The sequence below is a fragment of the Ornithorhynchus anatinus genome, chromosome 5 (genome assembly GCF_004115215.2).
Source record: "Ornithorhynchus anatinus isolate Pmale09 chromosome 5, mOrnAna1.pri.v4, whole genome shotgun sequence".
In the NCBI taxonomy this organism is placed as follows: domain Eukaryota; kingdom Metazoa; phylum Chordata; class Mammalia; order Monotremata; family Ornithorhynchidae; genus Ornithorhynchus; species Ornithorhynchus anatinus.
This window is the reverse complement of record NC_041732.1, coordinates 57,771,270-57,797,487: the sequence shown is the minus strand read 5'-3', so window position 1 is coordinate 57,797,487 and position 26,218 is coordinate 57,771,270. Positions and strand designations below refer to the sequence as shown.

Here is a 26,218-nt window from a genome sequence, read left to right as displayed (position 1 = left end):
TGCCAGTTTTGGTTTGTTCCTTCCAAGACTTTGGGGTGGATACATTTCACTCTGGTTCCTAAAACTGCCTCACCCTCCTGGACCCCTAGAAAGTGGCTCACTGTAACCAAGAGACCTCTGGACACAGGCGACACAGGTGAAGATGACATATTGGGATGAAGCTTCCTCCCCCTGCGCATCCCACCGGGGGCCCTTTGGCACTCTGGTTTGGCATCAGATGGAACAGAATCGCACTAGAGAAGTACAAGATCAAAACACAGCAAGATACCGTATCTTATCCTTTCCAATGACCTAAAAAACTCTTGTGGGGAAATCTTTCGGTCTTTTAATAAAAAAAAAAATCAATCCATTCAGCTTTTTCATTAAAGTTTTTAATAGATGTGTGCAAGAATATAAATGATCTCAGCTGTTATGGATTAGTATACCGTCTTCTGCACAATTAAAACTGGTCAGCAAAGATCTCAACTAATTAATTATACAAAACTACAAGAACATATTTACTGTTTTACAATCATTAAATTAGCTAGAGTTTTCATTTACTATTTCAAATAAGACAACTATATATCATTACGGGATCCATTTGCAATATATTAGGTTTTTTTTTTCCAAACCACACAATTAACATCCTTCATTTGCTTTCGTTTATAAAACAAGTACTTTTATATAAAAAAATCTCCCTTTCATCAGAAACAGAACATGATTCATATACACTTGCGCACGAGCAACCCAACTTGGAACCAGCAAACGATTTGGCAACAGCAATAGTGTAAATGCCTTAAAGTGTGATCGATCGAGGGCGTCGGTCCGGCCCGGGGCCAACGGGTCGCTCCGATCCTACCGCCTGCAACGAAACGGTCCGGCGCGTCGCGGGGGGTGGGGAGGGGCGGGGGAGAGCCTGTCTCTCCGTCCAAACCGCCGGGATCTCCGTGAGGGAGGGTCCCCGCCCTGGTTACTCTGGGGGCGGCGGGGGGTGGCCAGGGAGGGAGGGCTCAGGCCCCGTCAACAGTAGCCCCACGAGAAGCCGGAAGGCTCGGGGGTGGTCGGTGCCACCCGTAGGCGGCTCCGCGGCTCAGGCCCCCGCTTCCCTTTGGAGGGGAGGAGGGCGAGGGTCTCGGGGCGAGGGAGGCGGTGCTGGTTAAAAGCCACATTTCTCACTAGGAGACACCCCGCCTCCGAGCAACGCGGACTCACCGGGGGGCGGTGGCGGGTCACGGAGGTCACGACCGTCCGGCAGGGCCGAACGGGACCCCCGCCGGGGCACGGAGGGGAGCGCGGGAGCCAGTGGTTAAGGGTGGACCTCCAACCACGTTTTGGCCGTCTCACCCTAGCACCCCCCGGCACGGACGTACGGCCGTGCGGGACCCTGAGAAACCCGCGTGTTCGTGGAGAGAGAGCGGGAGAAAAAGCCGCGCTTCGTCCGGTACCCGTGGACGCCCGGTCTGGCCCGGGGTCACGGCACGAGGTTTCCGTTCGATCTTCCCACCTCCGCTTTCAACCACAATCACAAGCCACACGACGTGGTGAAACCAAAGTCCCGTCAGAAGCCTTCCCATCCCTCTCCCCGGCCTCTCAGACATCCCCCTGCGGCGGGGGGACGGGACGGGACACGAACAGGGGCAACACGGCTGCGTACCCTGGGCCGCGTCAGCCCTCAGAGGCAGGGCCGGACGTTCGGCCGTCACGGCAGACCACCGGCTGCCCCGTCCCCTCCCTCCCCTTTCCTTCGTATTTTTGGTTTCCAAAAGAGACGGGATCCAACGGGCCAGCTGCCACCCGTCGGCTCCGATCTACCTGGGGGGGATGTTTCTCCTCCGAGCACTAGCAGCCGAACCAGGAAACCCGAAGAGCTCGGCTTTCCGACAGCGGGATAACCATCCCGGGACGTACGCTCGCCGTCGAGGTCGACGGATTATTCGAAGCAGGAGGTGTGCTTTATCGGGAAAACGGACTACGTACGTTTGAGGATGTTGCTAGTTTAAATTTTTAAGGCGAAGATCGGTTAACACGGTTTTGTTTTTTCCTATTTCCTAATTCTGAAGAACGTGTTACCGGAAAACAATTTCTCCCAACAATCTAATACAGGACACAAGACATCACGTAGGCACTGCTTAAGCATCTTCCAGAAATTTATTTTGTGTGCAAATTTGGTCATTTCTAAAAGAGTTTTTGGTCTGGCGATGCTTTGGGGGAACACCATTTTCAAATCTAAAGAGCCCAATTTTCCTTCCGTGATCAGAGTGATTTTCAAATTAAAAGCCAGCACCGCTCCTCCGTGCCTCCTTGCAATTTGGTAACGACGTGTTCGAAGCATTAGACTGCAGCCACTCATTGCGTGCTCCGTATGAAAATACGTGTTAAATATTAACAAGAACTTACCGGGGCTTAGAAAGTGTTCCGAATTTGTAAAAATTCTTCGTTGCAGTTTATCCATTTAGGCACTTAAACTTCTGTACCCAAACTTCTGTGGCGATAGCTAATAAAACACAACTCCTCTTTGATTTACACATCGTATCTGAGACGACAGACAGGTGCCACTTGTGAAAAAAGGCATCAAAAATCAGCTTCAACACCACTGTAACGTTTTATTCTTCAGGATTTTACACTTTCATATTCTTCGATCGGGGAGCCGGGGCGGCGGGGGAGAGGTCGCCGCCCCCAGGATGCGGTAGAAAGTGTGCAAGTCCGCCGGCGTGGGAGCGGCCTCTCTTTACCGGGATGCGACGCCCGGCCGATCCTCCGTGAAGCAGGCACGATACGCGGATCCCTTCGGTAACGAAGCCGGTCACGTCCGGGGCCCGAGCTCTGTCAAAAACCACGCGACGCAGAGGAAGACGCCCACCAGAATCTCTTCTCTTTGATTTTCAGCAGCAATTGTTTTTTTTTGTTTGTTTCGTTTTGTTTTTTAAATCATTGATCTCCGTCCCGGCCTGACAGTTCCCCAGCCTCGCATGCATATACTGTAGTTAAGGGTAAATTTAAAAAGTTCATTCACATTATCTGTCCACATGGGAGACGTCGCCTCTTCATACCGACTCCTCCGTGGAAAGCAATGACGGATTGATGTATTCAAACCCTTCGAACTCTGACTGGTCTATTCTTTTGATGACATCCCTGGAGGAGAAGAGGGAGAAGAGAGCGATCACTGCCCCGGTCTCCTTTTCCGACGCGGCAGTGCCACGTGCGCAGGAGCTCAGGTCTTCGGGACGTCTCATTGCTCCCTTTTTGTGAACGCGGACCTCCCTTTCGGGGAGAGAGGTAGGGTCGACCTGATTCACGGCAGAGTCAGGGCAGCTAAAGAGCGGGGAGGGCCCAGGTCGGCGGGAGGCGGGGAGAGCGTTCACGGGGATTTTCACACAAGTCCTGTCTTTGCTGCCTGTTAACACTGAGCACGTCATTCATTCAGTCGCATTTACTGAGCGCTTACTGTGTGCAGAGCACCGTACTAAGTGCCTGGAAGAGTACACTATAACAACAAACGGACATATTCCCTGCCCACGACTAGCTTATAATAATGATGATGGTATTTGTTAAGCGCTTACTATGTGCCGAGCACTGTTCTAAGCGCTGATAATCTAGAGGGGGAGGCAGGCACTGTAGAAATAAATGACAGATATGGAGAGAAGTGCTGTGGGGCCGGGATGGGGGATGAATAAAGGGAGCGAGTCAGGGTGATGCTGAAGGGAGCGGGAGAAGAGGAAAGGGGGGCATGGACAGGGAAAGGCTCTTGGAGGAGATGTGCCTTCGATTAAGTTTCGAAAGCAGGAAGAGTCACTGTAATCGTCGGAGGTGAGGAGAGAGGGCAGGGTGTACCAGGCCAGAGGGAGGACGTCCCCGTGCCCAAATTCAGCCAGACGGGCCTCTGAATGCTACGGCTTGACCCTCCGCGTGGGCTACCCTCTGACCTCGACCCCCGACCCCTCCCCCGTTCAGCCATCCTCTGCCCCGTCCTGGTCCTGACCTTGCTCAGCCACCTTCTGCTTCTGGGCCCGCCCGCGCCTCCCCCGCAACACCCTCTTCCGCCCCCGCCCCTCACCCACCCTCTGCTTCCGGGCCCGACCCTGACCCAGCCAGCCAGCCTCAGCCAGCCTCGGCTCCCGGCCCCGAGGACTTACTCGTCGTCGGGGGTTAGCTGCACGGGTTCGCTGGTGAACTGGGTATCGAAGTTATCCAGACCGTAGTCCTCGGTGATCTGCGGCTGGAACGGAGGGAGGGCCTGCTTCTTCTCCAGCTGACGGAGAGAGCGAGCAGAGCCGAGTCAGGGGGCTGGTCGTCTCAAACCCACAGGGGTCTTGCGCCGTCTAGGAGCCCGGGGCTCCGGGCGCCGGCCAGCAGCCGATCCGGCTGTCTTACAGGCCTTACACCCTAGGACGCGTGTTCCTAGGTGGGAAAAACACTCCACTGGAGGATTGGAGAGGTGTCCCCTCAAAGAATGTTCACTGCGGTACCTAAGTACTTACTGTGTGCCAAGCACCGTCCTAAGTGCAAGGGCAGGTACTCTATCGCCCATCTGGGGCTCACAGTCCAAGTGGAGAGATGACGGGTCTTGGAATCCCCATTTTGCAGATGGGGGAACTGAGGTTCCGAGAAGTGAAATGACCTGCCCGAGGTCACACGGCGGTTAGTGGCGTAGCCAGGATTAGAACCCAGGTCTGCTGAGTCCCAGGCCACACTGCTTCCCTACCAAATGACAAACAAGCCAGCTGGTGCGCCCTGAAATTAATAGGGTGGCAAAATCATCACAATGTCGCATCCAGTGGAGGAAACCCAAAGCTAAAACGCCAGCCAGGCACCCGGGCACAGCTGAAACCTGCAGCCCCAGTCCAGCCTGCTCCGGTTCGGCATAAGATGGAGTATTCCCGGCCATCGGGGCCCACAGGATGGCCGGAGAAAGGCAGGCAGGCAGCTTGCCCGAGTCGATAGTGAGCTCGACCCTGTGAGTTTCTGTGGAATCCAGCAGCCGCAGAGTATTTGGGGACCTTATTTAGCCAACCACGCCACAAGGAGTTCTTAGCTGGTAAGTAGTGCCTGTCGGGTCTGGCTCTCCCCGCGCAAATCGATCAATCATATTTACTGAGGACTTAACGATGGCAATTAGGGTATCCGTTAAGCGCTTAGTAAGTGAAGCAGCACAGCTCAGTGAAAGACCTCCTGTTTGGGAGTCGGAGGTCGTGGGTTCTAATCCCGGCTCCGCCACTTGTCAACTGGGTGACTTTGGGCAAATCACTTCACTTCTCTGTGACTCAGTTACCTCATCTTTAAAACAGGGACTAAGACTGAGCCCCACATGGGACAACCTGATAACCTTGTATCTAGAATTAGAACAGTGCTTGGCACGGCACATAGTAAGCGCTTAACAAATACCAGTATTATTATTGAGCACTGGGGTGGATACAAGCAAATCAGGTTGGACACATTCCCTGTCCCATATGGGGCCCGCACTCTCAATCCCCATTTTACAGATGAGATAACTGAGGCCCAGGGAAGTGAAGTGAAATGCCCAAGGTCACCCAGCAGACAAGTGGTGGGGCCAGGATTAGAGCCCAACACCTTCTGACTCCCAGGCCAGTGCTCTATCCAGTACGCCATGCTGTGTAGAGTACTGTACTAGGCGTTTGGGTGAGTACAATATAACAATATTACAGAGTTGAGAGATACATTCTTCGGGCAACTGGGGCTGGGTGCAGGAATCAAGCTGTCGGTGTTTATTGAGTGCTTACTGTAATAATAATAATAGTATTTGTTAAGCACTTACTAGGTGCCGGGCACTGTACTAAGCACTGGGGTAGATACAAGCAAATCAGGTTGGACACAGTCCCTGTCCCACGTGGGGCTCACAGTCTCAATCTCCATTTTACAGATGAGGTAACTGAGGCCCAGAGAAGTAAAGTGACTTGCCCAAGGGCACATAGCAGACAAGTGGCGGAGCAGGGATTAGAACCCATGACCTTCTGACTCCCAGACCCGTGCTCTACCCACTATGCTATACCATACTGTACTAGGCACTGGGGAGAGCATAGAGCAACAGAGTTGGTAGACCCGTTCCCTGCCCCCAAGGAGCTGAGAGCGAGGCTCCTGGGCCCCGGTTCTGAGAGTCCCCGCCAAGCCTCTTCCCATTCCTCCGTTCTACCCTCAAGACGTCGACGTGGCTTTAGAGTTCACAAAAAGGTGGCCCGGGCTTCCTTGTCGGGCAGGAGGAGCTCAAGAACAAAAACCCAGATATACTTGAAACGATGACGGTCATTTAAACGGGAATTCAGAGTCCTTCCTTTAGCTTCGGAATCGGCGTCTTCCAACCGGAATGACGCCATAAGCCTCAGATAAAACCCAACCTCGAAGCAAAGAGGTTTCGATGCAAGTTAAGGCGGCTCAGCCGGCAGGTGGGTCAGGAGCCCTCCAGAGGGGGGGGCTCGGAGCCATTTTCGGCGATCTCTTTCCGCATTCCCGTGACCAATCTCTGGCTGGAGGCTTATTGATGTCTGTCGTCTTTCCGGCAGGCAGGGGGTAGGAAGGAGGGTATGAAATGAGGGACTTGATACCACCAGTACAGATGAACGACAACTGTCTACGGGAGCCAATTTCCCCCACCACGGTTTTGTCCACAGCTGCTCTTTCCTCTGCAGCCACCTCTCCTCCCTCAGCTGACAACGCTTGCTGACCATCTGACCGAAAGATACCCCAGAGAGCTGCCGACGGCTTCCGAAATGTCCTACCATTTCTGTACACTGAGCAGCAGGGCCTAGAAGATAGAACACAAGCCTGGGAGTCAGAAGGACCTGGGTTCTAATTCCGCCTCCACCACTAGTCTGCTGTGCGTGACCTTGGGCAAGTCGCTTTACTTCTCTGGACTTCGGTTTCCTCATCTGTAAACTGGGGGTAAGACTGTGAGGCCCTCATGGGACAGGGGCAGCGTCCAATCTGATCAGCTTGTATCTACCCCAGTGCTTAGAACAATGCCTGGCACAAAGTAAGCGCTTAATAAATACCATAGTTATCATCACCAACATCTACTCCAGGGCTTGGAACAGTGCCTGGCACATAGTAAGAGCTTATCAAATGCCACAAAAAAAACTAACAAAAAAAGCCCCTAAGCCTTAGAGCTATCCCAATTTTCCTTTCTCTAACCCAAATTCAAAACTGCCTTCTTGAGGAAGCAAGGTATCGGAGTCAAACCTAGAGTTTCTTTTGCAGACAGAGCTCTGTCCAACACGCCTCAGGAAAGATCCCACCAAGAGCAGTCTTCATTCCAGGGCTCTGCTTCCCAAATCTAGTTGGCAAACTCACTGTGGGCAGGGCAGGGAACGTGCCTACCAACTCTGTTGTATTGGACTCTCCCAAATGCTTAGTACCAGCGCTCTGCACACAGTAAGCGCTCAATAAATACCACTGATGGTGATCAGACTCTTGGTGTTCCCAGAGCCACAAGTGTACAGAGAATACTCTATCCTAAGAGATGAGAAAATTTACATTAAGCAGATTCTCCCTATCCTGTTTAAATTAACTTGGGCTGTAGAAATGGAAACCCTAAATTAGTCAGGGTGAATGAGGTCTGAAGAAAGATCGTCGTGAAGCAGTCACCAATTGAGAAGCAGCATGGCCTAGTGGAAAGAGCACAGCTCTGGGATCGGGAAGTCTTGGGTTCTAATCCCGGCTCTGCCCTTTGTCTGCAGTGTGTTCTCGGGCATGTCATTTAACTTCTCTGTGCCTCAGTTATCTCATCTGTAAAGTGGGGATTAAATCCTCCTCTGCCTGACTTAGACCGTGAGCCCTAGGTGGGACTGGGACTGCATCCGAACTGATTGTCTTGTATCTGCCTCAGCGTTTAGGACAGTGCTTGACACATGGTAAGTGCTTCACCGATGCCATATTAAAAAAAAAAATCACGGTCCAGTAGGGGTACTCGAAATAGCCAAACAAAAAGCGGGGAGCTCTCAGTTCCCAGCCTTTTCTGGACTTGTCTCATATCAGCAACCCCTGGGGCCTTGACATTATGCTCTGGGAAGAGTAACAAGGCTGATTATCTGAGAACATCTTTTCAACTGTCCCTGGCCCACTGTGTGACCATGAGCAAGTCACTGAAATTCTCCGGTCCTCAGTTACCTCCTCCATAAAATGGGGATTAAGACTGTGAGCCCCATGTGGGACAGGGACTGTGCCCAACCTGATTAGCCTGTATCTACCCCAGCGTTTAGAACAGTGCTTGAAACATAGTAAGCGCTTCACAAATACCATTACTATTATTATTATCAATCCCATCTGTCCATTGCCAGCTCAGTCCCTTGATCCATCCCGGCCACTGTGCCATCCTTGACTGGGGCACCAAAATTCCAGAAGAACCGTGTGCTGGTTGTGCCCACCCGGAGATCTCCCTTCAGAGTCAGGAATGGACTCTTCCAGACCTCTAACTTCCCCTTTCATACACGCATCCATCCCAGCCCCTGTGTAGCCTGTATGATTTCCCCTGGGCTTTCCCAGCTCTGGTTTCAGGTGACCTGGCCACCTTTCAGCTCTAATCAGGGCTCCTCACTCGGGTGATGTGGCATCTGGTCAACGGCAATCCCGTGTTAGCTCCTGCTCAGCCCCTTCAGGATTTGCTAAGCTTTGTCACCTCGCAGCCTGCACAGTAGGTGCTCAATAAAAATTTAATTTAATGTTGGTATTTGTTAAGCGCTTACTATGTGCAGAGCATTGTTCTAAGCGCTGGGGTAAACACAGGGGAATCAGGCTGTCCCACATGGGGCTCACAGTCTTAATCCCCATTTTACAGATGAGGGAACTGAGGCACAGAGAAGTTAAGTGACTTGCCCACAGTCACACAGCTGACAAGTGGCAGAGCTGGGATTCGAACTCATGAGCCCTGACTCCAAAGCCCGTGCTCTTTCCACTGCACCACGCTGCAATAAAAACCGTTCCATCCATCAGTCAATTGATCAACGGTATTTATTGAGGGCTGACTCTGTGCGGAACATTGGGCTAAGCACCTGGGAGAGTACAATCCACCCATCAATTGTATTTATTGAGCGCTTACTGTGTGTGGAGCACTGTACTAAGTGTTAAACAATACATTTGATTAACTGATTCAATTTCCCAGGAGAGAAGAGAGAAGTAGTGTGGCCTTATGGAGAGTGCATGGGCCTGAGAGTTAGAAGGAGATGGGTTCTAATCCCAACCCCGTCACTTGTCTGCTGGGTGACCTCGGGCAAGTCACTTTGCTTCTCTGGGCCTCAGGTTTCCTCAACTCAAGGATGGGGATTAAAACTCTGAGCCCCATGTAGGAATTGATTAACTTGTATCTACCCCAGAACAGTGTCTGGTACACAGTAAGCGCTTAACAAATACCATTAAAAAAATATAATACTGAAAGAAGATAATTTCTCCTGAAAGCAGCATGGCCCAGTGGAAAAAGCACAGGTCTGGGAGTCAGAAGGACCTAAATTCTAATCCTGGCTCTGCCCCTTGTCTACTGTGTGACTTGGAGTAAATCACTTCAGCTCTGTGCCTCAGTTACCTCCTCTGTAATATGGGAATAAAGACTGTGAGCCTCATGTGGGACATGGACTGTGTCCCACCCGATTATCTTGTAACTCCCCCAGGACTCAGTACAGTGCCTAACACATAGGAAGTACTATAATAAATACTACATATATATATACATATATAAAGTCACCAGCCCACCCACCATCTCAGTTGGCCTTCTTTCATTCATTCATTCAACAGTATTGAGCGCTTACTGTGTGCAGAGCATTGTACTAAGCGCTTGGAATGAACAAGTCGGCAACAGATAGGGACAGTCCCTGCCGTTTGACGGGCTTACGGTCTAATCGGGGGAGACAGGCAGACAAGAACAATGGCAATAAAAATAGAGTCTCTGTATCTTCTCCAATTCTTTTATGTGCCCTAAGGTGAGGTGACTTGCACTGTGTTCTGTAAACTCAATCTCCTCGGTCCCTCCTGGGGAGGATGGAAAGAAGGAAGAGAGCAAGTCGGGGATGGGGAAGGTCGGGAACCTGACTCGTTAAGAGCTTTTTCCTGCTTGTTGGCAAGTTTTCTCTAGGCTCACGCTTGAAAGAGCAATCGATTTCCGAGGTTCCCAGGGAAGACTGAACTTCCACTCATCTAAGCAAGGCTCGATGGGACTTTTCACCAGGGGAAATGAATGTTAACTGACTGACCACATCGATCTCTATTCTCCAGGAGTGAATCCGCAAATCAATCGACGGTATTTATTGAGTGCATACTGCGCGTAGAGCCCTGAACTAAGTGCTTGGGAGAGTGCAATGCAATGGAGTCAGCAGACACGATTCCTGGCCTCAAGGAGCTTAAGATCTAGAGGAGACAGACATTAAAATAAATTGGGGAAGTGGATATTGATGTAAGTGCTGTGGAAATGGGATGAGTACAGAGTGCTCTAAGTGCTCTATGGATCAAAGTACACAGGTGACGCAGGCGGGGAGGGTGAATAGTTGGAGAAACGAGGGGCTGCTTGGGAAAGGTCTCTGGGGGGTGTGATTTTCGAAAAGCTTTGAAGATGGGATGAGCACTGGTCTGTCGGATATGAAAGGGGAGGGTGTTGCAGGGCAGAGGGAGGACGTGGGCCAGAGTTCGGCGGCGAGACAGAGGTATGGCGAGCAGGTTGGCCTTGGAGGAGTTGAGTGTGCAGGCGGGGCTGTGGTGGGAGGCGATCGGGAAAAAGCTCGAGTGCTCAGCAGCTTGGGGCACGCCCCATTCCCTGACCTGTGCACCTCACTGGTAACAACATGACCCCAAACTCACTTCTTGCTTATGGGGAAGTGAAATCTAACCACGAGAAAGAAAGGCATTCTGAGCAAAACAGTGGCCACGGGGGGCTTTTAAATAGTTGACATTAAATCAGCGTTAAAAACCCACTTAAGTGGCTCAGAAGTTTCCAAAACCACAGAGGAAATCTTCATGGAAAATCCAAGAACTGCTCCGAGGCCATGCCGCTTCCCCGACTGAAAGCACAGAGATGCAGACACCTGGTCTTGCTGTGCTTCCCCAGAGTCCCGTCTCCGCAAACCCACCAAATCCAGGGGCTTCTGGGGGCTTGGAACCTTCCTGCTGCCTGACAGAACACGATCCCTTGTGCCCCAATCCCTCAGCTTGCCACTAGCCACCGCCCCATCCTCACTAGCCTGGTCTGGGAGGGCAGGATCCTTGGTAAGAGAGGAGGGCAGGGAGGGGGACTGTCCCCTCCAGAGCTTTATTTTTTGACAGTATTTAAGTGTTTACTATATGCCAGGCAATGTACTAAGTGCCGGGGTAGATACACGCTAATCGGGTTGGATGCAGGGCTCACAGTCTTTCAGATGAGGAAACTGAGGTCCAGAGAAGCAAAGCAGAGTGGCGGAGTGGATAGAGCACAGGTCTGGAAGCCAGAAGGACCTGGGTTGTGATCTCAGCTCCGCCACATGTCTGCTGTGTGACCTGGGGCAGGTCACCTCACTCTTCTGGGCCTCAGTCGCCTAGCTGTAAAATGGGGGTAAAGACCACGAGCCCCATGTGGGACAGGGACTGTGTCCGACCTGCTTAACTTGTATCTATCCCAGCGCTCAGAACCGTGCTTAGCACATAGTAAGCACTTAACAAGTACCATAATTATTATAATTATTATTATTAAAGTAACTTACCCAAGGTCACAAGGCACACGTGTGGCGGAGCCGGGGATCAGAACCCAGGTCCTCTGACTCCCAGGCCCAGGCTCTTTCCACTGGGCAACATTGCTCTGAACTCAGGGAGCAGAGTATTGAAGACAACCCCCTCCCCTTGCCCGGTGCCTCCCCAATCATTCCAAGCTTGGGCAGCTGCTGGCCTTGAGAGCCTGACCCAGGCTAACCAGGCTGACCACTGGATGTCACCATTTCTCCGATTCTCAGAATGGAAGTGAACATCAAAAATCTCCTCTCCTCTGCCGAACCCGTCTGGCTCCTCCCTGCCTCTCCACTGACCCATCAGAGCGGGGGTCCTCGAGGCAGATCACTCCCAAACGTCTCTCTCCTCCTCACCCCGCCGAGGGACGGGCTCGAGCTGCCGCTTCTGAGGACACATCCGCGTGGACTCTGTTGCCGAGCTCGCCGTGGGCGGGGACTGGGTCGGTTATGGTGTTGTGATGTACTCTCCCAAGCACTCAGTACAGTGCTCTGCACACAGTAGGCGCTCGATAAATACAATTGATGGATCGAGTGAGCGGAGCCCCGCCTGGACCTCTCCTTCGGAGGCAGGAAGACCACAAATGGTACCTTGGCGCAGAGGACTTGGGGTGCCTGGAGCCGCCGAGGCACCTCTCTGAAGACTTTCCTTCACACGGGCCCTCCCTCTTCCTGCCCACGTCACTGTCAGCAGGAAGTCATACCAGACTGGTGGCTCGCCAGGGAGGCGGGAGCCAAGGATTCTGAGGTGCTACCACCTAATAACAATAATTATAATAATGATGGTACTTGTTAAGTGCTTACTATGTGCCAGGCACTGTACTAAGCGCTGGCGTGGATACAAGCAAATAGGGTTGGACACAGTCCCTGTTCCACATGAGGCTCACAGTCTTAATCTCATTTTACAGGTGAGATTGCTGAGGCACAGAGAAGTGAAGTGATTTGCCCAAGGTCAGGGAGAAGACCAGTGGTGAATCTGAGATTAGAACCCAGCTCCTTCTGACTTCCAGGCCCTTGCTCTATCCACGAGGCAACACTGCTCCCCTGCATCATCAGCACCCCATCACCAGCTGCACAAACGGGCAGGCTCCTGAGTGTAGAGACGCACCTGCAGGGGATTCGAATTAAATCAGCAAGAGGTGCAAGCGCTGAGCAAAGCATCCTCCTCCAGACCATGCCAGCCTCAGAGTAGAGGGTGAGAAGCAGCGTGGCCTAGTGGATAGAGCCCGGGCCAGGGAGTCAGTTCTAATCCCGGCACCGCCAGCTGCGTGGCCTTGGGCAAGTCACGTCACTTCTGTGGGCCTCAGTTGCCTCGTCTGTAAAATGGGGATTAAGACTGTGAGCCCCAGGTGGGAGAGGGACTGTGTCTAACTGGATTATCCTGTCTCTACCCCAGAACTCAATACGGTGCCTGGCCGATAATGAGTGCTTAAGGAATACCATTTTAAAAAAAGGCAAAGGGGAGATGAGCAGGAGCACTTAAGGGGAGAATTCTCCCCTTCCAATTTTGGAAGGATATGGGAGCCACACTGAGGTGAGGGCTGCCTCTGGTGGGAGCATAGGCCTGTGGAGTGGGTATCTTCATGAGTGTACACAGTAAGTGCTCAATAAATATCATTGATTGATTATTCTACTGGCTGAGTTCAGAGCTGGAAGAGACAGGCTTCCCTCCCCTCAACCCTCCTTCTGCCTTCCTCCTTCCCCTACTCCCACTACGGGGCCTGCCCTTCCAGGACCTAACAAAAGGTGAGAGCCCTCTATCCCTGGCTGGAAATACTTTCAAATCCGAGAAATGCCACCCTCGTATTGCTCTAATTCATTCATTCATTCGATTGGATTTATTGAGTGCTTACTGTGTGCAAAGCACTGTACTAAATACTTGGGAGAGTACACTGTCCCAACAAAGCAGCACAGCCTAGTGCATAGAGCACGGACCCGGGAGTCAGAAGGTCATGGGTACTAATGCGAGCGCTGCCAGTTGTCGACTGGGTGACCTTGGCCAAGTCACTTCATTTCTCTGGCCCTTAGTCATCTCATCCGTGAAACGGGGAGTAAGACTATGAGCCCTGTATGGGACAGGGACTGTGTCCAGCCTGATAATCTTGTATCAACCCCAGAGCTTAGAACAGTGTCTGGCACATAGTAAAGGCTGAACAGATAGCATAATTATTATTAAAGAACACAGTCCCCGCTCCCATTGAGCTCCGAGGTCTTCTCCATTTGAGCAGAACTTGCCACTATTTCCCCACCACTTCCTGCCGGAGCAGGCTGCTCCCTGCATTGGATAGGAAGCCGTCTCTCGGGCCCTCTCTGAGCACAACTGGGCGGACTAGTACAAGCCTCCTCCAGCCTTTTGAAGACCAAGAAATGGTGAAAGTTCCAAGCTCCCAATCCGGGGCACAATTGCCCATTTCCCCTCTGCGGGGGACAGAGTTACTTGGTCGCCCTGGAGGCGGTTTCGGAGAAAGAGGCCGAATTAAGGACGTTTTCCGGTCTGGAGGAAACAGTACCCTGTCCAGGCTCAGGTTCCCGTTTTGCCTTTCCTCTCTGCACCCTGCTGGGTGGCCCCACCGTCACTCCCTAGGTCTGCTCCCCGAGACACCCCCACCCCCAAGAGCTTTCCAGTTTTACAACCTAAAAAGCCAATATTTCACCCCCAAGGGGCGCCCCTTGATGGAGTTGATGGGGGCTAGGGGGGACCTGCCCATTTTTCAAGAACAATTAAACATCTATCCGTTGCTCTATTTTATTTTTCCAACGGGTCTCCGGAAAACACATTCCTATGAAATCACAGCCCGGAGAAATAACACATTACGGTTCTAATTCCACTTCAGAATATACTGCAGGACCTCCCAGTGAACCACCTTGTTAGAATCACTTGCTTTTCACACACCAAACCGGTTGTAAACTCCCTCTTCGGGCTGTGCACATCTGGACCTGTTTATCACACCCTGTTTGCAATTCCACCTATTTCTAGTAAATACTTTCTCGCTGGTGACGTGACTGGAGATAGGCATCTGCTTTCCTGCAGTTCGATATTTTATTGGCTATTAAACTGTGTCCTGGGCGGCTAAGAGTGATGGTCACCTCTTAATGTAAGAAAAAGAGCCAGTTGGCATATGGAGTTAATTCACCAGTTCGGGTGATTGCAGGAGGATCCAGAGAAAGACCCGACCGTGTCGGCTGTTTGTGGATTTTTTTTTTTTAGCGGTATTTGTTAAGCGCTTACTACGTGCCGGCCACTATTCTAAGCCCCGAGGACGGCACTGAAAGAGGGTCAGCAGTCACACTGGCCCCAGAGGATTGCAAATAGCCACTCCCCTCACACGCTGCCTCTGCGTACACCGTAAGGGACTCAACTGGGAAAACTGTGGTAGAGAAGCAGCATAGCCTAGTGGAGAGAGCCCAGGCTCAGCAGTCAGAAGGATCTGGGTTCTCATCCCGGCTCTGCCACTTGTCCGCTGTGTGAACCTGATCAAGTCACTTCACTGGGCCTCAGTTCCCTCATCTGGAAAATGAAGATTGGGACCATAAGCCCCATGTGGGAAAGAGATTCCATCCAACCTGATTTGCTTGAATCCACCCCAAAGCTTAGTACAGTGTCTGGCACTCACTAAGCACTTAATACCACAGTTATTACCAACTCTGTGGTACTGTAGTCTCCCAAGCGCTTTGTATAGTGCTTTGTGCACAATAAGCAGTCAATAAATATGCTTAGTATTAGGCACTGTACTAAGTGCTCTGCACACTGTAAGCGCTCAATAAACACTAACTGATTGGTAAATATCACTGATTGATTGAGGGAGGGGACTGAGGCTCAACTATGGTTTTTGGCTGGAGACTCCACCATCGCTGGATTTCTTGCTGATAGGCTTCTACCCAGCTTCCCTCGTCTGTTCTCTTCCCACCCCTGGGCACCCGGGGTCAGCTCCAAGAGGGCACGGATAGGACGTCGTTAGAAGGCACATCTCCAAAAAACCTTCCTTGACGAAGCCCTCCTCTCCTCTTTTCCCACTCCCTTCTGCATCGCCCTGCCTTGCTCCTTTCATTCATCTCCCCCTACATTTATATCTACATCTGTAATTGATTTACTTATGTATATTAATGTCTGTCTCCCCCACTAAAATGTGAGCTCGCTGTGGGCAGGGAATGTGTCTCTTGTATTGTATTCCCCCAAGAGCTCAGTACAAGTGCTTTGCACATAATAAACACTCAGTAAATACGAGTGAACGAACGAATGGACAGATGAACGAAAGGTAACTGGACTTGGTTACCGAAAGACCAGATGAACGAAAGGTAACTGGACTTGGTTACCGAAAGACCCTTTGCAAATGAAATCCTGGGCTTTGAGCTGTCGCTGTCACTCTCAGAATAAGGTGCCAACGCATGCCTAAAATAAGCTTTTCTCCAGCACCACTGTCTGTCCCTCGGACAATTTAGACTTCTTCTGCTAGGAAGACTTTACTTAAAAACCTCAGAACACTTCAACCTCCAAGGCTGGATATTAGGACATGTGGCTTGGGGTTTTAGGTCATTTTCAGGCCCAAGAGAGACAGAGCATGAATTGTCTACCCTTCCCAGGCCTCTGTACAGCTGCAGTAAAATGAGTCAGCTACTGTCTGGGAACGGACAGTCCAGAACCTCGGGAAGTCGAAGCCAAATAAATGTGCCTCGGAGAGTACGTCACCACACTGCGGTAGTAGCCTCCTTCTGATTCTCTCTTTCTTTTAATGGTATTTGTTAAATGCTTACTAGGTTCCAGGCACTGTACTGAGGCCCTGCGGAAGATACAAGCTAATCAGGTAGGACAGAGTCCCTGTCCTCCATGGGGCTCCCAGTCTTAACCCCCCATTTTCCAGATGAGGGAACAGAGGCCCAGAGAAGTGAAGTGACTTGTCTAAGGTCAGAGGGCAGACAAGCGGCAGAGCTGGGGTGAGAACCCGGGTCCTTCTGACTCCCAGGCCCGTGCTTTATCCACTAGGCCATGCTGCTTCTGAAACAATAATAATAATAATGTTGGTATTTGTTAAGCGCTTACTATGTGCCGAGCACTGTTCTAAGCGCTGGGGTAAACACAGGGGAATCAGGTTGTCCCACGTGGGGCTCACAGTCTTAATCCCCATTTTACAGATGAGGGAACTGAGGCACAGAGAAGTTAAGTGACTTGCCCACAGTCACACAGCTGACAAGTGGCAGAGCTGGGATTCGAACTCATGAGCCCTGACTCCAAAGCCCGTGCTCTTTCCACTGCGCCACGCTGCTTCTACACTTCTACACTACACTGAAACAGTGGGCGTGTTCCTAGGCACACCGAGAGGGAAATGGGATGGCCTGGATTCGGTTCTTCCCACCCAGGGGGATTCCCTTACGCGAGACCAGTGGCCACTCTCCACACTAGTCACAGATTCGCTTTTCGTCTTATGCCTGGATCTGCCTTTCCGGACTTCATCCCACTCCACGAGTAACCCCGGGTTTCCCCAACCCAAAATTGGTTACGTTTCCCATGACACCAGGGTGTGATGCTTCGAAGGCTCCTATTTGCTTTTTCTCGGCCACAAAATGATAATAATGATAATAATGGTATTTGTTAAGTGCATTCTAGGTGCTAAGCGCTGGGGTGGATACAAGCAAATCGGGTTGGACACAGTCCCTGTCCCACATGGGGCTCACAGTCTCAATTCCATTTGACACATGAGGTAACTGAGGCCCAGAGAAGTGAAGTGACTTGCGCAAGGTCATACAGTAGACAAATTGCAGAGCCGGGATTAGAACCCAGGCTCATGTTCTATCTGGCATCTAGCACAGCAGCTGAACCTCAAAGTCACTGAAGGACAAGCCCCTGCAGGGGCCCCCTGCAGGGCCCAGATTAAAAGCTGCCCGCCTGCTGCCAGCCTCACACACATCAGATGCCGCGTGGGCTTTGGCTGAATCAAGCCCTGGGTTCAGATCTCTTCCACCCCAGGTCTAACTCCAGGCTGGGACCGGCTGCAGGAATGGCAAATACAATAGGATAAGAACTCTGAAATGGTTTCGCGGCAGACTCTCTTTCTTGGCTCAGTCCTTTGGGGTTAGAAAATGCTTTCCCTCATTAAACAATCCCTTCTTGTGATCCTGAGCCAAAAGAAGGGCCACACAGAGCTTCAATGTTGACTATGAAAGAGTTTGAATTTACCAAGCAGAGCCAGGTCGCCCACGGCGCGGGCGGGAGCCGTGTCCCGGGAGAACCTGAGTTGGGGAAAATGTGGGCAATGGCGATGGCCGGGGCCCATGGCCAAGCATGAGCGCAGTCGCTCTCTGGACCTGGTGGCATGTTAAAAATAATAATAATAATGATACTTGTTAAGCACTTCGTATGTGCCAAGCACTGTTCTAAGCACTTGGGCAGATACAAGTCGATCAGGTGGGACACAGTCCCTGTCCCACAGGGGCTCACACTCTTAATCCCCATTTTACAGATGAAGGAACCCAGAGGTGTGAAGTGACTTGCCCAAGGTCACACAGTAGATGAGTGGCAGAGCCGGGATTAGACCACAGGTCCTTCTGACTCCCAGGCCCGTGCTCTATCCTCTGAGCCACACTGGCTCCGCCTCTTGTCTGCTGTGTGACCTTGGGCAAGTCATTTCACTTCTCTGGGCCTCAATTACCTCAACTGTGAAATGGGGCTTAGGACGGTGAGCCCCATGTGGGACAGGGACCGTGTCTGGCCTGATTTGCTTGTATCCACCCCAGCGCTTAGAACGGTGCCTGACACATAGTAAGCGCTTAACAAATACCACAATTCAACATTATTATTATTACTACTCCTTCCTTCGAACAATCCTTCCCCGATTAATTTCCAAAGCCACTTAAACCCATCAATTCTGAGTGCCAACTCTACCTATCCTTATCCACCCTTGTATCTGTCTATTCAATTGTACATTTAATTATTTATTGAGCGCTTACTGTGTCCAGAGCACTGTACTAACCATTTGGGTAAGTAAAACAGAGTTGGTAGACATGTTCCCTGCCCATTTAGGATCTTATAATCTAGAGGTGAAGATAGACATCAATATAAATTGCAGCTATGTACAGAAGTGCTGTGGGCCGGGTGAATATAAATGCTTAAAGGGCACATGCATAGGTGACACAGAAAGGAGAGGGAGAGGGTTTAACTGGGGAAGACTCCTACAAATACTTTTATATGTTTCTCCCATTAGAGTAGAAACTCCCTGAGGACAGCAATCATGTCACTTCTGTACTTCCCACACACTGGGATTAGAACCTAGGTCCTCTGATTCCCAGGCCCCTGCTCTTTCCACTAGGTCACGGTGCTTCTTAACTCCTGATCGCTGGTTTTAGAGCTCTCAATCAGCTCTTCCCCTCCTACTTATCCACTCTCTTTCTACTCCACTCTGGCTTGCATTCTTTGTTCCTCTCCAGGTAACTCACTCTCTACTTCTCATTCTCAAATCTCCTGTCTCTGTCTTCTCTTCCCTTTCAAATCTGCCAGCTTCCCCATCTTCAATGTTCTTCTCAAATCACATTTCCTCCAAGAAGCCCTCCTGATTCATTCCTCTTCTCCCTTGGTCATACCCCACTACCAACTGGGAGCACTTTGGGGTCTACTACACACTTGTGAAATCACGACCAATGTAGCATTTCTGTACACATCACCTTATTTAAGCACTCGCCTTTTCTGCTTCCCCCATTTGTAAATTATTTTAGTGAGGTGTCTCCCCGGTTGTAAAAGTTTCTTAAAGGCAAGGGAAAGTGCCTACTAACTTTATTTTACTCTCTCCCAAATGCTTAGTACGATGCTCCGCATACAGTAGGTGTTCAATACATACTCTTTTACATTTTTTTGGCTGTGGTATTTGTTAAGTGCTTACTTAGTGACAGGCACTGCCCCAAGCACTGGAGTAGACATGAGCAAAACGGGTTGGACACAGTCCCTATCCCACGTGGGGCTCGGCCTTAGTCCCCATTTTACAGATGAGGGAACTGAGACCCAGGGAAGTGAAGCGACTTGCCCAAGGTCACACAGCAGACAAGTGGCAGAGTGAGGACTAGAACCCAGAACCATCTGCCTCCCAGGCACATGCTCTACCCACTAGACCACAATGCTTCTCCTTATGGGCAGGGATGGTCTATAACTCCTCTGTTGTCTTGTGCTTTCCCAAGCGCTCAGCTCAGTGCTCTGCACAGAGGAAGCGCTTGATAAATGACTCCCGGGCCCCAGCTCTAGCCATTTAGAGCACTGATTAAATGCAACCGGAAAACCAGCGGAACACAGTGACACTCTCCTGCTCCTGGTTTAAAAAAAAATTTAAAAAAGATTTGGTATTTGTTAAGTGCTTACTATGTGTCAAGCACTGTTCTAAGGACTGGGTAGATGCAAGTTAATCAGGTTAGACACAGTCCCTGTCCCACGTGGAACTCACAGTCTCCCATACAGTCCCCCACATGGAGGCCCAGAGAAAGTGGAGTTGCCCAAGGTCACAGAGAAGACAAGTGGTGGAGCCGGGATTAGAACCCAAGTCCTTCTGACTCCCAGGCAAATCAGCTCAGCTCAGCCTAGCCTCCGTGCAACAGGCAGAAGTTGGGGAGGAGGCCCCGGGGAATGGAGTAAGGTAGAAAACAGATGACTGAAGACCAGTAAAATAAATTGGCTAGTGAATTCCTTCAGAGCAGGGGCCTTGACCTTTTGTTCTTTCCCAATTTGCGCCCGGCGGGCAAATGAATACTCTCAAAGATAATCAATCGATAGGATTTATGAGCACTAACTGTGACAACGATACGCTCCCCAGACGGTTTCAGTTCTGGCAAGCGTCTACAGTTCGGGCCGTCATTTAGAAGAGGAAGTAAGAAGCGCAGAGGATGTGAGAACAGAACATGTCTGGCTTCGGGCGCTCGGTCCACCTTGCCCGCCCCGCTATTCGGTGGGGCGCCCTCAGGTCTCACTGCGGGCATGGCCCCGGGTACTGGCTTCATACCTCCCCTGGACTGTGAGCTCGCTATGGGCGGTGAACATGTCATCATACTGTCCTCTCAACCACTCAATCAATGGTACTTATCCAACGCTTCCTATGTGCGGAGCGCTGCTCTGAGCGCATGAGAGAGTATAAGAGAATTAGCAGACACGTTCGCTGACCATGATGAGCTCACAGTCCAGAGGGGGAGAGACAAGCTCTTAGTACAGGGCCCTGCATATGGTAAGCACTCAATAAAGGCCACCGATTGGGCGTAATAATCATTATTCTTGTATCTGTTAAGCACTTACTGTGTGCCAGGCACTGTAATCAGTGCTGGGGTTGGATCCAAGCAAAGGGGGTTGGACACAGTCCCTTGTCCCACGTGGGGCTCACAGTCTCGATCCCCATTTTACAGATGAGGTAACTGAGGCACAGAGAAGTTAAGTGACTTGCTCAAGGTCACTCAGCAGATAAGTGGTGGAGCCGGAATTCAAACCCATGACCTTTTGATTCCCAGGCGCCGTGTTCTATCTACTACACCATGCTGCTTGGGTGTACTCTCCCAAGTGCTTAGAATGGTGTTCTGCACCCAGGAGGGGCTCAATAAAAACAACCGATCGATCACGACGTCACACTGGGCATGCGGTGTAACATAACGCTGTCACATGCGGGATTTGGCAAAAGAACGTTTCCCTGCTCCCGTTCCCGCCCCGCCAAATACCCCTCTGTTCTTGCAGCCCCACCCCCACCCCCTGAACACCCCTGAACTGAACCTCCGGGGCAGCTCGCCTCTGAGACCTCAACGTACACCCAAACACCTCGCCTCCATTGCCCTGCACTTGTCGGATGTGTGACCTCGGGCAGGTCACTTCACTTTTCTGTGTCTGTTACCTCCTCTGTAAAATAGGAATTAAGAATTTGAGCCCCAGATGGGACAGGGACTGTGTCCAACCTGATTAACTCTAGCCCAGAGCCTGGCACAGAGTAAGTGCTTCACGAATACCATATATGACTAACCCCGCCAACTTGGAGAGGAGGCCCAGGGCCCAGTGGCCCGAGGGAACCGGTGATCCTGCTGACCATCTGCGATGGGCCCTGCTGACTCACCATGTCGATGATTCAGATGAAGCCCCTTAATAAGGCCCAGGATTTTCCAAACACGCAACTGCAGTGCCAGGTCGGATCTTGACTGTTGTCAATCTGTACCGCTGACTGCGCACAGATCAGCTTTTCAACGTGTGTTCTCGCCCACGTCTCTCTTCCCTTAACCCCTCCCCTGCCTTCGTGGCAGCCTCTGCATCACACCAAAATGCCTCTCAATCCACTTCGGGTCTCTCCACCAATTTATCCCACCTTGTATCTCTCTGGGTTCCTCACCTGTTATTCCCCGACTCTTTCTTTTGGTTCCTTGCAAGCCAGCCTAACTGTCCTAGCGATAGCCTTTCCCACTTCCCTCCCATCTCCCACACTGTTCCCCAGCTCTCCAACTCTGCCAGGCATTTCCCATATTTTTTTTAATGCTATTTGTCAAGTGCTTACTATGTCCCAGGCACTTTACTGAGCGCTGGGGTACATACAAGCTCACCAGATTGGACACCGTCCTTGTCCCACGTGAGGCTCACAGTCTCGATCCCCATTTTACAGATGAGGGAAATGGGGTCCAGAGAAGTGAAGCGACTGGCTCAAGTACACACAGCAGACAAGTGGCAGAACCGGGATTAGAAGCCAGGTCCTTCTGACTCCCAGGCCCGGGCTCTATCCACTATGGCCACGCTGCTTCTCATATTCAAAGTCCTTCTAATATCTTCTCTTCCAACAAGCCCTCCCCAATTAATTCCCAGCACCCCAAATGGTATGACACTTTCAGCCACCTAGCACTTTAATGAACTCATTTACACCCACCCTCAGTGCTTTTGTAATTCATTGTGGGATTTCTTAAGCACTTATTACAAGCACCAAGTGCTAAGCCCCGCATACGATATGCTATCCTAAAATACCACTGTATGTCCATTTATTCAATTGTACATTTAACTGTTTGTTGAGACTATTCCATTTGTACATATTTTTATGGCCTCCTCCCTCGTGAGAGTGTAAATTTCTTGTAGAGAGAGAAAAATAATTTCTTTGTATTGATCTTCCCAAGCATTTAGTACTGTGCACTGCATTAAGTGGGTGCTCAATGAATACCCAAAATGAGTAGCATGGGTTAGAGGAGGTGGTATCCCGTTAAGTCTGGGCCTCCTAACTCCTCTTAGAAGCAGCCTGGCCTTGTGGAAAGAGCACAGGCCTGGGGGGCAGAAGGGTCTGGGTTCTAATCCCGGTTCCGCCATCTGTCTGCTGTGTAACCGGGGGCAAGTCGTTGAACTTCTCTGGGCCTCTGTTACCTCATCTGTAAAATGGGGATTAAGACTGTGAGCTCCATGAGAGGACAAGGACTGTGTCCAACCAATTTAGCTTGTATCTACCCTAGCACTAAGTACAGTTCCTGGCACCCAGAAAGCAGTTAACAAATACCATAAAAAGTCACATTTAAGCACAATTATTCAATTAAAATATTACCTACCACTACCGGGCATAGGACGGGAAATGTAGTATTTCAATAGAGACGCACTCCCCGGACATTCCCTTCTGGGTTACCCAGGGAGAATCGGTGGGGAATGTGCCTCTTGTTCCTGAAGTCCATCCTGTGCCAAGCGCTTAGTTCAGGGCTTGCCACTCGGGAGGGGCTCAACATCACAGCCGAAGATAATGGAACCACCCATGCCTTCAGGCACTTGACCATTGCAAATGGGAATATACTGTACATTCCCTTTCAGACTCATTAATAGAATGTTTCATGCTGCATCCGAATGGGTTACAGTCTAACAGCGCGCACAGACATAAAAATGATGACCACTACACCCGTCAAAGTACATTTTTTCAGTAAAAAAAGGTGTGGTCCTTCCACCCTGAAAATTTGCTTTGGATAGGAAACGAGTCTTCCAACTCATACTGGACTCTCCCAAGAGCTTAGTTTAATGCTGTGCACACAGTAAGCACTCGATAAACACCCTTGATGGAATAAACACGTCTACATGAAGACAAGAACATGTAAAGGAGGGCAATGATTTCAAGATGCTTTGGGAAGGAATCTAGGCATTCTCCTCACTGTCCAATTAAAGAACACTCACAACTACTCTTCTGGGAGATGGAGGGATCGGGCCTGGGTAAATAAAAATAACTGTGGTATTTGCTAAGCCCTTAATATGTCCCAGGAACCGTACTGCGCTTGGGGTGGATACAAGCAAATCGGGTTACTCACAGTCTCAATCCCCATTTTACAGATGAGGTCCCTGAGGTCCAGAGAAGTGAAGTGACTTGCCCAAGGCCACACAGCAGACATGTGGCGAAGCCAGGATGACCATCTGACTCCCAGGCCCATGTTCTAAGGGTGAGAAAGTGGCGGGAACCCAGGCTGGGCCAGAGGAACCCCAGCTTCTTCCTTTCCTGGACCCCGGAGGCTGCCTGAAAGCCGACTGTGGGGGCTCCTGCCTCTTTTGGGGCCTGGGGGAATAGACCACCCTGATCTGGGAACTTAACCCTCAGGTCCCCTCTCCACAGGCCTGAGTGGCCCCAGGCTTAGGGTTTTAATTACAGTTTTTTTTAACAGTTTTAATTACAGTTTTTTCTTTAGGTTACCAGCCACTCTTTTTATGATTCAACTGCGATTTAAAGACCCAACCCCAGCTACTTGCCAACCATCTCTTCATTTCAGCGAACGAGGGCGCTAAAATCGCCCCGCCATGTTTCCAGCAAGTTTTCTCCTCCCCGGCGATCAGGGGCACCCTGAAAGGACACAGGATGGCAAAGCCAGAGGGATTTCATCTCTCTCCGTTCCTACCGGCTCTAAAGGAAAGAGCCTAAAGTCGGGGAGATGGTGAGAATGAATCTTACTCCTCCACAACTCCCCAGCTCCAAAGAAAGCTATTACGGCATTAGAGTCTCCGTCAAAAAATCTGTTTGGTACTGAGTTTTATAGAACCTCAGGGTACCTGAGAAAATACTCCCCACGGCAGATTAGCAGAGCTATTTAAACAGACTTCGACTTGACAAATTAATCATGCCCTTGTCAGGACCCCCGTAAATCTCCTGCAGACTCCTCTGTGATGCCGGGTCTTATAGAAGCAGCATGGCCTAAGGGATAGAGCACGGGCCTGGGAGTCGGAAGGTCATGGGTTCTAACGGTGCTCACAGACATAACAATGATGACTACGCTGGTCAAAATATATTTCTTTAAGAAAAAAATGCAGAGTCCTTCTATATGGCAAACCTGCTGTGGATTGGAAACTTGTCTTCCTACTCCGTTGTACCAGACTCTCATTCATTTCATTCATTCAATAATATTTATTGAGCACTTACTATGTGCAGAGCGCTGTACTAAGCGCTTGATAATTATGGTATTTGTTAAGCACTTACTATGTGCCAAGCACTATTCTAAACGTTGAGGTAGCCCAAGAGCATAGTTCAGTGCTCTGCACACAATAAGCGCTCGATAAATACATTGATGAAATAAACACATACACGTGAAGACAAGAACATGTAAAAGAGGGCAATGATTTCAAGTTGCTTTGGGAAGGAATCCAGGCACTCTCCTCGCTGTCCAGTTAAAGAATACACACACTCACTCTTCTGTCTGCCACTTGTCTGCTGGGTGACCTCGGGCAATTCACTTCACTTCTCTGTGCCTCAGTTACCTCATCTGGAAAATGGGGATCGAGACTGTGAGCCCCACATGGGACAGGGATTGAGTCCAACCTGATAATCTTGTATCTACCCCAGCTTTTAGTACAGTTCCTGGCCCATGGTAAGCGCCTAACAAATACCAGAATAATAATTTTATATTATTATTAGTATCACTGTTATTATTATTAAGCAATGGGTTCCTCTCCCTCCACTGGGCCTCACCAGCACAGCCCGGAACTCATCCTATCTTTTACACAAATTCTCAGTCCCCCCAGAGCCGCTGAACGGGTTTCAGCTTCTCACGTCATCTCCCAAGCTCATCGCATCGCAAGGCTAAAGGAAGTCTACGTTACGCTGATAACTCTAAGGCCTCAACTACAAACTTGAGGCTGTGTCTGAGGTCATTTTGAACTCTTTGATGTCATGGGCTGTGCCTGAGAACCAGAGGCTGCCACTGGGCAGGGAGCACAACCAAACTTCTCCAACTGGGGAAAAAAAAAATCCAGAAATACAGTCATCTTACACCATAGCTGACCCTTCCCTGGTTAGTCAGGGGTTCTGCTGGTCACTGCCACAAATCCAGGGTTCAATCAATCAAGTGTATTTCCTGAGCACTTACTCTGTGCAGAGCACTGTTCTAAGTCCCTGGGAGAGTCCAATAAAACAGAGTTGGTAGGTAGACACATTCCCTGCCTACAAGGAGCTTATAGTCTAGGGGGGAGACAGACATTAATCTATGAATGACAGATATAGACATAAGTGCTGTGGGGCTGAGGGAGGGGTGAATAAAAGGGGCAAATCAGGGTGATGCAGACGGAAGTGGGAGAAGAGGAAGTGAGAGTTTAAAGGGATGGAGCCGGTGAGTGCGGACACCAAGTGGGG

At 50.5% G+C, this 26,218-nt stretch overlaps 1 protein-coding gene across 9 annotated transcripts in view; it reads right to left on the bottom strand.

The window, feature by feature from the left end:
- Positions 1-349: 349 nt before the first annotated feature.
- The window catches only part of PRKCZ (protein kinase C zeta), a 190,389-nt gene continuing 164,520 nt past the window's right edge, over positions 350-26,218 (bottom strand). For all 9 annotated transcript variants that reach the window (XM_029065045.2, XM_029065047.2, XM_029065053.2 and 6 more), the window contains 2 exons: positions 4,113-4,228; positions 350-3,111 (listed from right to left, as the gene is read on the bottom strand). In XM_029065045.2, the coding sequence (XP_028920878.1) occupies positions 3,024-3,111; positions 4,113-4,228 (204 nt within the window). In that variant the 3' untranslated portion in view covers positions 350-3,023. The remainder of the gene's footprint in view (positions 3,112-4,112; positions 4,229-26,218) is intronic.